The sequence below is a fragment of the Eucyclogobius newberryi genome, unplaced genomic scaffold (genome assembly GCF_026437365.1).
Source record: "Eucyclogobius newberryi isolate DKJ021-1_F unplaced genomic scaffold, fEucNew1.0.hap1 SCAF_14, whole genome shotgun sequence".
NCBI classification, from domain to species: domain Eukaryota; kingdom Metazoa; phylum Chordata; class Actinopteri; order Gobiiformes; family Gobiidae; genus Eucyclogobius; species Eucyclogobius newberryi.
In genome coordinates, this window is record NW_027315768.1 from 26,019,533 (window position 1) to 26,034,216 (window position 14,684).

General features: G+C 39.0%; 1 protein-coding gene across 1 annotated transcript; it reads right to left on the reverse strand.

The window, feature by feature from the left end:
- Window positions 1-732: 732 nt before the first annotated feature.
- Window positions 733-10,679, reverse strand: LOC140359902 (pyridoxal kinase-like). The gene is made up of 11 exons (XM_072445151.1): window positions 10,419-10,679; window positions 9,495-9,549; window positions 5,927-6,031; window positions 5,367-5,450; window positions 4,986-5,020; window positions 4,827-4,912; window positions 4,279-4,324; window positions 4,090-4,201; window positions 2,066-2,202; window positions 1,922-1,988; window positions 733-1,754 (listed from the first exon to the last, which is right to left on the reverse strand). The coding sequence occupies exons 1-11, from the start codon at window positions 10,497-10,499 to the stop codon at window positions 1,627-1,629; spliced, it is 936 nt and encodes a 311-aa protein (XP_072301252.1). The 5' UTR covers window positions 10,500-10,679; the 3' UTR covers window positions 733-1,626.
- Between the last annotated feature and the right edge of the window lie 4,005 nt (window positions 10,680-14,684).

The window sequence follows — 14,684 nt, forward strand, 5'->3', positions numbered from 1 at the left end:
CTAAATTCAGTTGACCTTTCCCCTAGAAATCCACTCCTCAGGTTCAGAGCTTGTTAGCCCCCTGGTGGTGGATTTGCATACATACACAGTCTAACTGGATGTGCTCAGTGTATAAAAAGGAAATCATGCATATTTAGAAGCTATTACCCCCTTTGTAACCTTGACTTCATAGTTTGTCGTCTGCTATGACCACAGCTAATATTCCACATGCTTGGATTACAGTGTTGTTGGTCAGTCCGTGTAGTTATTTGGTCCGTGTAGTTATTTGGGTTAATGCTGGCTGTAGCTACATACTGTGGATTAGTGTTGGCAAAACAATCTGTTACCTGCTCAATCAATACACTACATGCAAGTCCTCTAACACTGTCAATAGGTTGTCTTTTTCTTCAGACAAAATGTTTTCTTTTTATTGCTGTGGTGATTCCAGAAATTTGTCGTGCATATTTAATTAGTCTGTTTGGTTTGTGCTTTACTGCTATGTTCAGCAGTAGAAAAATGCAATAATAAAGATGATAACAAAAATATAAATAAAAACTAATATTTTGGAGTTTCTCTGTTTTTAGTAGTAACTCATTTGTGACAATTTCCAGTCGAGTTATTTTTTAAAAGTAAATCATATTGTACTTCTATGGACATCATTTTTGAACAATTCTGATATAACAGAAGCAGAGCAGTTATTTCACTTCTGGCACCCATGAAGAAAGAAAAAAAGAGCAATCACTATGACACATATTGACTAAAAGACGTTTTATTCATTAGGGTGCTCTAGATTAGAGCAGGAGGTCAACGGTTGGCACTTCACTTTCTAACATGACATTACTATTGATTCACAAACGTCCAGTTTTTAACCCAGTTAAGACTTCGACATGTCCTCTCAGACCAACTCTTTCAATGAGATATGAAAAAATAATAGTAAATACTATTTTAAATGTCATTGTGCAAGTACCTCAATTTGAGATGTTAAGACATAGATCTATCCTGGTATACAGTATCTCACTAGGTCATTCAATACTGTATACATACAACAATTAATACACTAGTAAAAGTGAACAATTATTAATAAATTAGGCTTTTATTAATAATATGTTATAAGAATAAATGTAATAAAAACATATGAAACTATCTGGTCTACAATTATTTGATTTTTATATTTTTTGCATAATTTATTTCGAAGAAGTTAAACGGTAACCATTTTAGCTCTAAATAATGTTTAAGCACATTTTGTGATTAGATGATCAAGAAAAAGAGGGACACAATTACGTTGTACCCATCCTTAATAAACAACGCTGCAGACGGAGGCAATCTAACCTGGTCTGTTTGTCATTTGAATAATTTTTGTTACAATGTGCTTATAATCCTTCAAATATTTCATGATGTGAAATGCAACAGTTGTTTTGTGTGGGACCCGGTTAAAAATTACAAAATACAACAAGTCTAAAATCTGGTCTCTCTATTGTCACAATATGGATAAATCCATACAATGACAGTGACTCATATTTATGGACCATGTGTATACAACAATACTATCCACTATATCATAGTGGCACTTGTTTTAAAGTTGATAAGGCAAATTCACTGGACTGTCTTTGATGAGAAAATCATACGTGTCAGATTAACATCTAACCTTCACTGATTTTTCATTTGTATAATTCTGGCTTCTACAACAACATCAGGTTTTTCAATGTCGGCTTTGCTTTGGACCATCCTCAGCTCGAGCTGTGCAGCATTTGGCCTTTTCCCTGGTCCAGCCATCTCTACAAAAGGAGCCAGAGAGAAATAAAGCATTAACGAACCTGATAAATGATAAAGTGAACTGATACAGGAGCCCGAGAACATAAAATATATGGCTAAAAGGTCTCAAATATATAAAAAATAAAAATAAATTAAAAAAAGACAATAGCAGATTAAAGTGAAAACGTACCTGTGGCGTATTTAATTGTTCTCTTGATGACGTGATGCATGACAGAGGCAGTTTTCTCACAGGCAGACTGTCAAAATCACAAATCTAAGTTACAGTAGTTGGTAGTGACATAGTTTGCATTTCTCTCATTTGAATTCTACAGACCTTCAGGTCATTTGGATGGTGGTGAGTCCATGCGAGCAACATGGCAGCAAACAAGTCCCCAGTGCCCACAAACACAGCATCCACTTTGGGGATGTCAATGCATATTTTCTGAGTGGTATTGGTCCCATCTGGTTTAACTGAGAAGAGAAAACTGTTAATAACGTCTGTGTGGATTCAATTAAACCTCATGGTTTTCAGTCCCATTTGCACAGCTTCAAACTGAGCACACTCTGCTGGCAACCACGGGGTCGTGTGGGAGGATCACAAGATATAATTGAAAAAATATTATGACACTGTAATACATCAGTTTTTAACTCGGAAACGGTATAATCTTGTTAAATTAAGTGAAATTACTACAGGCACCAATTTACTTTTGCTGTAGGGGTCCCAGGTTTATTTTTGCTGTCGGGGTCCCAGGTTTACTTTTGTTGTAGGGGTCCCAGGTTTACTTTTGTTGTAGGGGTCCCAGGTTTACTTTTGTTGTAGGGGTCCCAGGTTTACTTTTGCTATAGAGAGCACTCACGTGACGTCACACGGCCGCCCCCCACGCTCCCCCACGCTCCTCCAGGCTCTTGGCCGTCATCAGTGCGTGTCCCTCTATACAAGCCAATTCTAGACCGCTGTCTGTCTGCTTCGATTTACGATAAAACACGGCTCAAAGGGGCCCAAAACTTCATTAATGATATCGCACTCTTTACTATTATCACAATGGTGTAGGTTGATGTGGCAGTTGATGCAGCAACCGGGAAGATAAGAAGATAAAGTTCTATCCGATACGAGAAACCCGGAAATAAGAGCGCGATGGACATATATATATATATATATATATATATATATATATATATATATATATATATATATATATATATATATATATATATATATATATATATATATATATATATATATATATATATATATATATATATATATATATATATATATATATATATATATATATATATATATATATATATATATATATATATATATATATATATATATATATAAATATATATATATATATATATATATATAAATATATATATATAAATATATATATATATAATATATATATATATAAATATATATATATATATATATATATATATATATATATAATCTATAGATATATCTGTTCTGCGCATGCTGTAGAATTAACTTCAGTTTGATTTAGGCTTTAAGTAGATCTGAAGTTAATCTGAAGTTTTATCGGTTGTCACTCACTCGTGCGCGGACGGAGCGGCTCGCGGCGGAGCTGACAGCTGATCAGCCCGGTGCAGGTGACCGAACCCCGGGCAGGCAGCCTCACGCACCGCCTGCCTGCGCTGGAGCTCCGGAGCATAAACGCTGTAGAATAACTTTAGTTTTATTCAGCCGTAGAGCGTTTGATCAAAATTGTGACTTGTGAACCATGGGACCAGTGGGCTTGGAGTCGTGATTTAGGCATAACATATGGATCTGAGTTGATTGATCGCAGCTTTTCTAAATATAGACCTCTGTGTAGCTCATCCAAGGAGTTTGTGGCCTCTGAAAGCTCTGGGGGCTCCATAATGTACGTTTGAGATCACTTTCCGCGCTCTATCAGTGCAAAGGAACGCAACAAGTGACGGCCAAGGGGCGGCAACGTATGACAAGGGGGCGGCAACGTATGCGTATCACGTGGTTTTGTGACGTTGGTGAGTGCTCTCTATAGGGGTCCCAGGTTAACTTTTGCTGTAGGGGTCCCAGATTAACTTTTGTTGTAGGAGTCCCAGGTTTACTTTTGTTGTAGGGGTCCCAGGTTTACTTTTGTTGTAGGGGTCCCAGGTTTACTTTTGTTGTAGGGGTCCCAGGTTTACTTTTGTTGTAGGGGTCCCAGGTCGGTTGCATAGGTGTTTTGAGGCTCTCAGTCTCAAACGTTTGTGAATCCCTGGTCTAGACTAAAGAGCCACTGCTGCCCCACAATGCCACCTGGTTTTTCATCCAAGTACGTAAGTGCCCAGTGCTTAGCTTCGGAGGAGATACTGTTCAAAAATTCTCACCTGTTTTTTGACTTCCCATAGTCACTAAGAACTGGTCCCCTCGTGTGGACGGTAGGTCTGTACTGGTCAGGACCACAGTCTCTGGGCCCATTTTATGAAGTAAGTCCATCACCTGAACACAGACACAGAGAGTTGTATAAATAAACTAAAGTTTAGATGCTAAACAATGAAAGGTGTGTATTAAATCACCTCTATGGCATCTTCTACTGAGTTAATTTTCCTTCCAGTTAAAAGCCTGTAAAACAATGTGACATATACGAGTGTGATGCATCAAGTCAATTAGATATGGTTGAAATATTACTTCTGCAAACATAAACAAAAGTTACAGTAATTGGAGGATTTTTTTTTAAGGTTTAGGATTTAGTTTGAAAGTCCTGACAACACGATCACCATAGGTTATATTTTTAGCCTGGTAAAAATAATTAAGAAGTGAAGTTAATCCAAAACATGCAGGTGTATTAATAATCCTCCTTTAAAAGTAAGTTTAGTTTGCGTGATATTGACCATTAATATCTCAATATTTTTGAAAAGATATTCAGGCATTATTTTGTCAATTCAAAAGAAATGTGTCAGTATCAGTCGAGGTTTAATTACCACCAACAAATGTCTGTCCAATTAATCACAAAAGTGCAAAAGTATGACCTTATATTTGAAAGTTTACAACTTTACTGTAAACGATAAATTCAATATTCAACTTTTGCCTATCTTCAGAACAACATTCATTTCAATACACTTACTCTGCCTCAAACTGATTGGGCGTGAGAATATCGGCCAAAGGCACAACTTTGTCTCTGTACACTGGCAGTAGATTCTCTGGAACATACTGAAAATAAACATCATTAATATAAACGGTAAATGTCACTTGGTCCAAATATGGAAGAGGAACGTTTGCGTACCATAGCACCTTGATCTCCCATAACAGGATCACACACTGGGAAAAACACACACAAAGCATTGGATTTGAACATCAAGGAATAAGAAGAAGAATTATACTTAAATAGTGGAGAGATTGTGGTATGGCAATTTAATAAAACTCTTGACGACTTAAATACACCTTAACACATAGTGACAAGACTACATACACCTTAAGCCTTTGGCCACGTTTTTATTTAAATATGGCAATAATGATCAGAGTAAATAATTGTCAGGGTATTTTCAGTCCAATTTCAACACAACCATGAGCCTTTCTATGATATTACACTAAATATCTTACCATGAAGTTAGTTACATGTCAGTACCACATATGAACAGTGTTATTTAGTAGGATAAGCCCTCACCATACACCAGTTTGGGATTGGTCCCCTTGAGCTCCTTTATAATATCCACCACTGTCTCCAGGAAGGACGTGTCTCGGCTGTACCCTGAGGCCAACAGGAAAACCAATGGAAATTAGTGACATCTGGTACTTACTTCACCCAGTAATCCAATTATCAGACAATAGAACTTTAATATATTGCCAGTAAATTGCATCATTGCTGTGGTGTTTGTGTCATGACGCAAAAGGGCTGCTGCAAAGATGACGCTTTTGAGAGGGGAGTCGGGCAGATTTCAGTAACCTCTTCATGGCTCATGCGTCACAATAAGAGGGGGACAAAACCGCTACTTTACAAAGTTTGAGCATTTACAAGTATGCCAGTTACTTGTTGTTGTTGTTACATGTTGAAGATAGATTTGAGAGTACAGGAAGTAAATCAAATAAGTCTCCAAATCTCAAATTGAAAGTTGACAGAATGAGGTTTAGATTGTGCACAGGATTAGTTTGAACACTTGGGATGTCAGGTTCCACAGTGGGGCGTGTCCAGGACGCTGTGGTGCATGACAGAAGCTCTGGACTCACCTGTGAGGATGTAGTCGTAGTGGTTCACATTGTTGAGCTTGATTCCTTCATAAAGAACATTCAACTCCTCTGCAGTTAGGACCTGCCCCTTCCAGTGCCCGTAGCCTACAATACAAAAGAGAACGTTTCATTTATATCAAAAGTTGGTCATTGTGATTGTTAACCTGTTAGTGTAGATTTGTATATCAGATAAATTATTGGGTAAATGTATGAATAATTTAGTTCTAAACTAATTTTGTTACTAAAGTGACCATCAAACTGAACGATCCAAGTACGGCTGTGCAAATTAAGCACAGTTTTTGCTCTACCTGCACATCGTGTTAGGTTTGATTGTATGTTTAAGTTGTTTAGCTTGTTTTTATTGCATTACTCTCTTCTCCTGCTGTTCTTAAACTGCATTGCAACACTGGAATTTTCACCATTGTGGGAGAAATAAAGGTTCTCTTATCTTAGTTCTAAATTAGTCAATTCTGATCGTCAATAAAGCTTAGGTCTGAGGTCCACAGCCAATCTTCTGTCAGCAAAAATGTACTACTTTTTGTGAAAATGGCCCTGGTTAAAAGCTCAATTGTTGATACTGAAAGCCATTTTCATTTGGTTTTAATAAGACAAAATACAATTGCATTTAGACGAAAGAAAGGGGAAAAGAAATCTTGACACAGCCTTAAATCAAAATGTGTTTCCCATTAAATGTTTGAAAATGCTAATTAAAAAAATCTCAATAAAGGTTAAGAAGATCGTTAGCACAATCAGCAAAGCAATTTACTCCTGTATTTCATATTTTTAAAAACCCCACACCAAACAGTTCACTATTGGCTACAAGTGTGGGCCAATCGTAGAGGTAGAAATGGTGTTTGCCCTCCTGATATATTCCCCATAGACTCCACACTGGTCTTCCACATCGAGCAGAGCCAAATGGGGCCTCCTTGCTCTCTGAATTGGATGCCTGTATCCCGGTTGCCAGCTTCCCCCGCCTTTGTCCCTCTTTCAGCACTAATAAACTAGAATAACCCCGAATGCTCCTCACTGCGAGCAAACAGAGAATAGCCATATTAAACCGCCGTCCCCGGTGATGAGGCTCTGCATTCACCTCGAGTCTAAAGCTGATTTTGAGCCGTGCACTCCTGCAGCGGAGCAAGTAACAAAGTCCACATTACACATTACACTGTATGAAGCAAGTTCTTATATACAATGCAAATATTTTTAAACGCCATGACACGCGTGAGTACATTAGTAGTAATACATTTTAGCTTTAGTAAAAGCCAACCGGTCAACATTCAGCAGAAATGGTAGAAGTCCGTGTTTGTATTGGTGGAGTGGGGCTCGCCTGTGGCCCCATGTCGAGAGAGCACATTCTTTACATACTGTGACCCATGAAGCTGATGATAATCCTATCATCTCTGCAGGTGTCTCCGGCAAATGACTCAACTCAAGACGTTGAGGCTTTTTCTATGTTTTAATGGGGGTTATGGTTAAAGGTAAGGGGGAAGCATTTAAGGACATTTATATTGTAATGGTTGAAATGGTTTGTTTTGTGTTCAAGTCTGTAAAATACACTTTTCACATACACCCTTCGATCATATTTATCTGGTTATTACCTTGTTATCGAGATGACAGCTTACTTTATACCCACCTGAGTGGTATTTGTCTGCAAAAAAGTTATTTTTGTAACTTATAGGGCTTGCTGGGTACTGTTACTGAAAAGATTACCTGAGACTAGCGTGTCAAAAGTATAGATAAACAGATAATAAACAATACTGAAGCTAGTATCAACACTAAAGATCAAGTACTGATAATGCAATATAAATAAATACATAAATAGGACAAAACGAGAGCCTTCCTGAATAGTTTAGAAAGTTTTCTTAACTATCTGACCACATAAAGTACTATTATTTTTGTGTGAAAATTACATTCTATTGTCCAAAAGAAGTGTTTTTAAATGATGATTATTGTATCAAAAAGAGCATCGAGTATCATGCCTTTTCCATAGAGTCGAAATAGATTTTGAAATGTTTGCTTTGTGACACAGCACTATAGAAAGAGATGAAGATTACAGTCAATCTCACGCGAATAAATAATAACTACTGTTTTTATCACTGTGAAAAACAACACACTTTGAGGTATTATAATGTACTCTTTAATGTCACGAGAATATGTCGTGCAGGCATCCGTTTGTCTGATCGTGATCCTTTCAAATGAAACGACTTCTAGTGAAGCCTTGTGACTGCGTTTTATGTACTAATGAATCGCATGAATCGTACATCACTCATGTGATGGTAATATTTAATGGTAACTGTAAATTGATTCATAAGCATTCTATACACATGTTTTTATACTGTGTGTCTGAACATATTGTAGGCACTGTCTAGACAAATCAAGATTACTAGATTAAATGATAATCCTCTTTAAATACGTCACAATTTAGCCATGAAACCGTTGAGGATAATAACTAATCAAATATGTGACTTTAAATGTGAGCTTTAGTCCATAGACTGTACTAAAACATACTATGGAAACTCTTGTTGGATCTGGTAAATGTCTTTGTTGATTAAATAAATGTGTGTAGACCTCTTCCTTTTCACTCAGACTATTGCGTACATCATCTCTGCCCTACACTACAGTAACTAACCAGTTACAAATAACGCCTGTAGTTTGGCGTAATACATCTGCGAATAATATATTATTATAATAATATATTATTAAGCATATTATGCTTTGACTCATGTGCTTGTGTTACACAGAATATTACTGTTGCATAATTAGGTCAGCCTTTCAAACACTACAGCAGCAGATTGGATTAACATTTATTTGGAACAGGTTTATAACAAATGTCTGATGGAATTATTTAGAACAGCAAAGCATTTCAGTGCAGGGAATTGGCTCACCATGACCTCTGATTGGATAGTTGTAACCTTTTAAATCAGGAAAATGTCATATTAGTCATTAATAATGTTTGCATTTGGATTACATCTAACCAGCTCCACAGGCCCTCATATACTGACAAATGTAACCTGTCACCTGTCTGAAATCCCACCAGTGGACATGCCCCATTGTGTGACTGTTTGCTTATCGAGAGAGAATGGTCCTGCGTCTGTGGCCAAGAACAACGAGGAGCTCTGCTCCCTCGACTCATGTTGCAAATCAAATACATCAATGTTCCTTCAATAATCTCCGACTGTTACAACTTACACCCCATTGAATCATGAAGGCAAAGACACTGATGCAGAACTGTGCAAGTCCAGCGTAGTAAAGCGGACACAAGCTGCTCACGAGTTAGATAATTCGATTAAGTGAAACGTTATGTGTCGAGATGTGTCAGCAGGACTAAGCTTTGCAGAGCAATTGCAGTGTCATTGTCTGACTTTTATCTAAATAGGCTACAAACACAGCAAACTATCATGAAGTCCAAAAGTGCGATCTGTAATGAACTGAAAGGCAAAACTGGCACTCACTAAAAACAGTTATAAAGAAGCCGGTATGTGACAGTTTAAGAAGCACTAAGATGGTGTTGTTCAACTTATTGTGAAATGTCCTCGTGAAACGCTGCAATAATCATCTCCAGACTGACCTGTGTGGTTGGAAAACTGCACAGAGTTTATTGAGTCCACTTCAAAGCCCAAAACCTGCAGAAAGAAGGACCGTGTTAAAGACTTCACTGTAACAGCGACTCTAATAGTCTGCTGGATGTGACACATTATGATGAAAAGGGCAAACAATTCGGAGATTTTAGTTCATTCAGTGACTTGATTGGGAATAATTTGCGTCTACACTTGACTAATTTTGTAGTGCGATATATTGCTGCAGAAAATTAACAGTTAACAATAAATAGCACAATGAAAATAAATGATCTAGTATTTATGTAACAACCCTGTGCGTAAAAGGTATTGTTCTATCTGTCAGTTATTTTTAGCGTTATATATATTTTTAGGGCTGCAACAAGATTAATTGCAACCAATCGATGATTTAAATATCGATTCGTTAACTTGGGTTCTAAAACCTGAATAATCAAGAATAATCGCAAGATTAATCGATCAGCAAAATGATCGTTCATTGCAGCCCTGGTCTTTTTACTATAAAAAAGTTAAGTACATTCGACTTCTCCTCTGTAAAATGGCAACAAACATAAATAAATAAATAAATAATCAACTTAATGGTTAAAAAGTTTCAATGTTAGTTCAGCCTACAACTTTTAAAACCAGGATTTTATTGGCCCGTACAAATAAAATAGCTTATCACCAACAGCAGAAACACCATGTTCTTTTATTGGTTTATAACACATACTGTATTCATGTCTGAATGAATGAGTTATTAAGTATATGCAGGGGGCGTAAATAACGCGTGATGTAACATAACGTGTAACAAAGCTGATTTACGACATGTCTTGACCAAAACGGAAAAATGCAGTGTAGCCTTAATCTCACGTAAAATATAACGTGAATTATACATTATAATTATTGTTATTATTATTAATGAATGTTATTATTGTTATTACCTGCAGCGGAAACGTGGCCGACTTGTTCCCCACGTATCCCCTGACAACGTGACTCTGGATGGACAGCACTCGACACTCCATCTGCGCGGCTTTTTCGTGGATAAAATGGTCAAAACAAAACACAAAACGGCCTAATAAAGCTGCATGGAGATGTCGTGCTCGCAGTCTGGTCGGGACAGGCTGAGGCGAGGCATGTGTGAGCGAAGAGGAAGTACTGGAGCGGGGTGAAGGGCAGGAGGAGACGCGCCGCTGCAGCGGACATTTGCGTCTTTTACACACAGGCACATCCGAGGGCGACTCAAAGTGTGGTGTGTTCAGAGGCAGAAGCGCGGTGGGAGAAAAGAGCACTGCGCGAGAGAAATAAGAACATGGAAATTGCATTCAAGCAATGATCAAAATGCTCAAAAAAGTAACCAAGAATTGACCTCAATTAACTACTTATTGCAAAAATAAAAAGTAATAGAAACTTTGTATGCGTGAAATGCATTCAATATAAATTGATGTATAAAAACATAATAAAATAAAACCACAAAATCACACATTTTGAAATAATTATGTTACTTGTGTTATGTGTTACGTTTCTTCATAACATCATGTCAAAGTGCACATTGTTCACAGGGAAATTCTAACTACTGAAGAAAATGTGGTTGCCAGAAATCAACAAAGAGCTTCAGACTTTTAACATTGCCATTCCATTTGATTTCAGAACTTTGTATTGGGCCTTAAACCTCCTGCCATGGATACAATAAATAGATACCTTTGAAGCATACCTTTGGTAGCAGGGGTAAAGGCCATCGCACAAAAAATGCATGACAAAAGCTGCACCGACAATCAAGAACGCGACAGACATTATAATGGACATACGGAATATGAAAAAAAGGTGCTGCTCGGCGGTCGAGTGGTTAAAACAGCGCACATATGCCATGCTCCAAGTGCAGCCGGCCGCAGTGTCGTGAGCTTGAATTCCAACTTCGATAATTTACTGCATGTCCTTCCTTCTCTCTCATCCCCCATTTTTCACTAATAAAGCCTTTGGGCCAAAACATTATTTATAAAAAGCAAAAACAAAAAAGGGACTTTGAAAAATATTAATCACATTTGAACTCAATTTGGTAATGAACAAATTTAACGGACTTTGGACTGGGTGGGACCACTATTTTGGATTTTATTGGGATTTTGTCTCTGTGCTTCTTCTGTTCTTTTTGTTTTGTCTGTTGCACTCTGGTCTTGTTTTTTGTTGTATATATTTTTTTTATTGAAAAAAGAGAAAGCACCATCAGAGGAGCTGTTTGCACCAGGAGCAGAGAGTTGTCCGCAGCCACAAACACAGGGCCCAGAGCGCTGAGAGAAGTCGGCCTCAGGAGCCACAGCCAACCACCACTCTTGGTGCAGAGGGCTCTTCAAATATAAAATAGCAAGCCTAAAATATTTTGCAGCCCTGAGGTCCTACCACAGGTTTTTCCATAAATAGGGGCCTACCTTTTTTTCTTATATTGATCACCACCTGTAGGAGGATCCGGAAGGGGCCGGTGCAGAGAGATCTGGGCGGTTGACTGCCGCAGGGGCCTCAACGACCAGATCTCCGGACACAGAAACTGTTCCTGAGGACATGGAACATTACCTCGCTGGGGGGAATGCCTGGGCTTGTGCGGGAGGTTGAGCGGTCATGACCTCCACGCACCGTTCGGCCTTCTGAACCCATCTCCGTGAGAGGGGCTGGACCACTTCTGATCCACTTCTCTGGTGTTGCCCGCGGGGAGACGCTGCCTGCTGGTGTGGGCTTGCTTCTAGCCCCACAGCTCACCCGCTACATGTTGGTGTTCACTCCAGTGAACGAGAGGGTCGCGTCCCTTCGGGTTCGGGATGAGGACAGGTCCCTCACTGTTGTGTCAGCCATGTGAAGTACCCAACCTTCTTGGAGTTCTTGGGAGGGGTACTGGACAGTGCACCGACCAGGGACTCTGTTGTTCTACTGGGAGACTTCAACGCCCACGTGGCAACGACAGTGACACCTGGAGAGGGGTGATCGGGAAGAACGGCTTCCCCGATCTGAACCCGAGCGGTGTTCAGTTATTGGACTTCTGTGCTAGCCACGGATTGTCCATAACAAACACCATGTTCAAGCACAAGGGTGTCCATCAGTGCACATGGCACCAGGACACCGTAGGCCGGAGGTCAATGATCGACTTTGTTGTCGTGTCATCAGACCTCCGACCGCGTGTCTTGGACACTCGGGTGAAGAGAGGGGCAGAGTTGTCAACCGATCACCACCTGGTGGTGAGTTGGATCCGCTGGCGGAGGAGGAAGCCGGACAGACTTGGCAGACCCAAGCGCATTGTGAGGGTCTGTTGGGAACGTCTGGCAGATCCCAGGGGAGGTTGGGGACATTGAGTCCAAGTGGACCGTGTTCTCCGCCTCCATTGTTGATGCGGCTGCTCGGAGTTGTGGTCGCAAGGTCTCCGGTGCCTGTCGCGGCGGCAACCCCCAAACCCGGTGGGGGACACCGAAAGTAAGGGATGTCGTCGGGCTGAAGAAGGAGGGCAATTAGGGCTTTTTGGCTTGTGTGACTCCTGAGGCAGTTGACAGGTATCGGCGGGCCAGGGGTAAAAAAGGAGAAAGAGAGAGAACAAATCAAAAGAAAGCGAGAGAGAAAATTCTGTCGAAAGAGCGCGAGTAAAAGACCTGCTAGTCCGCTGTACATTAATAACACAAAAAACAATAACAAACAAAGATGCTCTTTCTTTCTCTCTCTCTCTTTTTTAAAAACAGTATAGCGTAGAACACATGCTTTGAAGACGCACAACTACAGTAGGTGGTGGTAAATTCATCTTTTCGGTTGGCTGCCGCCATTAAAAGTAACACAACAACACAACAAAAAACAAACTAAAAAATAGAAAAAGGGCTAAATTTGAATAATTATTAAACCTAAATTAAATATTTACATGGGGCCCAAAGTCACTGGGATAGGCTCCAGTCACCCACGACCCCGAAAGGGAACAAGCGGTAGAAAATGAATGAATGAATGAATGAATGGAGGTAAACTAGCGTTAGAAGTAGCCAATTACAATTAGTCTATTTATTTTCTTAAAGTAAAAATAGACTTATTCAAAGTTAAAATTAGCTGGATTGGTTCGAAGATCTACTTAAAAATGAGCAATTACATAATAATAATCATTCAAATGAAATGTAATTCTCGAATCAAGTTGGAAGAGACAAGACAGAATATTTAACCAGCCACATTTAGATGATTCGCAGATGTTTCATAGGACACATTTGCCAGTAGGTTTGTGATAATATGTGTGACTGAGAATAGACAAAGCAATCACATTCACAACTCTTTATAATATGAGATGTGGACAAATAGTGAATGTGGGTGTTAACTTACCACAAGAGGGCACAGATTAGCTTTGTTTGTTTATTCCGGAAACAGAGAATGAGCAACATATTGATCAGTTGCACCTAAAGAGTTTCCCAAAAGCATCTAAAAAAGAAAGAAAGAAAGTAAGAAACTATTTGTCCTTCATTTTATTATATTGAACACACTTTGACCTCTTTCTCTGCATTGACTTGCGTTGCACAACTTTCAAACCAGATGTTGCCAACTGGTTTCCAGGCTGCACAGAGATCAGGACAACTGGGGTTTGAGTGTCAGCCATTGTGACTGAATGGAAATATTCTCATTGGAGTAAATGTATGACCACACTAAATGGTTCTACAGTTACACATGTGATAATTCTACAAACGAGAAAGAAAAAGGGGAAATCCTGATACAGTCCAACAGCTGGTTACAAGGTTGTGATACGGAGAGCATCTGACCTGATGCCTTTCCTTAATGAGCATTAGGAGGCAGATGTTTTGCTCGGATGCCCTCCCTATTCCCAAAAAGTTAACCTTGCACTGACGTAAGTTGCTAGTTTAACATTTTTGGAAAGGTCAAAGTAAGCAAAAATTAGTAAAGGGCCAAAGAATCTAAAATATTTCCTTTGGAAAGACGTGATAAAGAAGGAAATAGCTATCTTAATCTACTATGGTCACGGGGTTTGAAGGTCTAATGACATTATCCATAAAGTATGTATGTCTGATTGATTTCAGTGCACCTTATGTGAATATCTTCTGCACAGAGGCTGTATGACATAGTTTACGAGATAATCTTCAGAAGAAAAGCAGCAGGATCAGAGAATACACCAGTGCTGTCACCTTCATTCATTTGTTGAGTCTATAAAATGAACATACTGTACATAAACGCATGCAGGAGTCATGCCTGTG

Excerpts from the sequence above, each read along its gene's own strand:
- LOC140359902 (XM_072445151.1), bottom strand. The coding sequence starts at position 10,499 with ATGGAGTGTCGAGTGCTGTCCATCCAGAGTCACGTTGTCAGGGGATAC. Across the intron at positions 4,325-4,826 it reads CCCAATCAGTTTGAGGCAGA|GCTTTTAACTGGAAGGAAAA; the intron begins GTAAGTGTATTG and ends ATTGTTTTACAG. Across the intron at positions 4,202-4,278 it reads CAGTAGAAGATGCCATAGAG|GTGATGGACTTACTTCATAA; the intron begins GTGATTTAATAC and ends GTCTGTGTTCAG.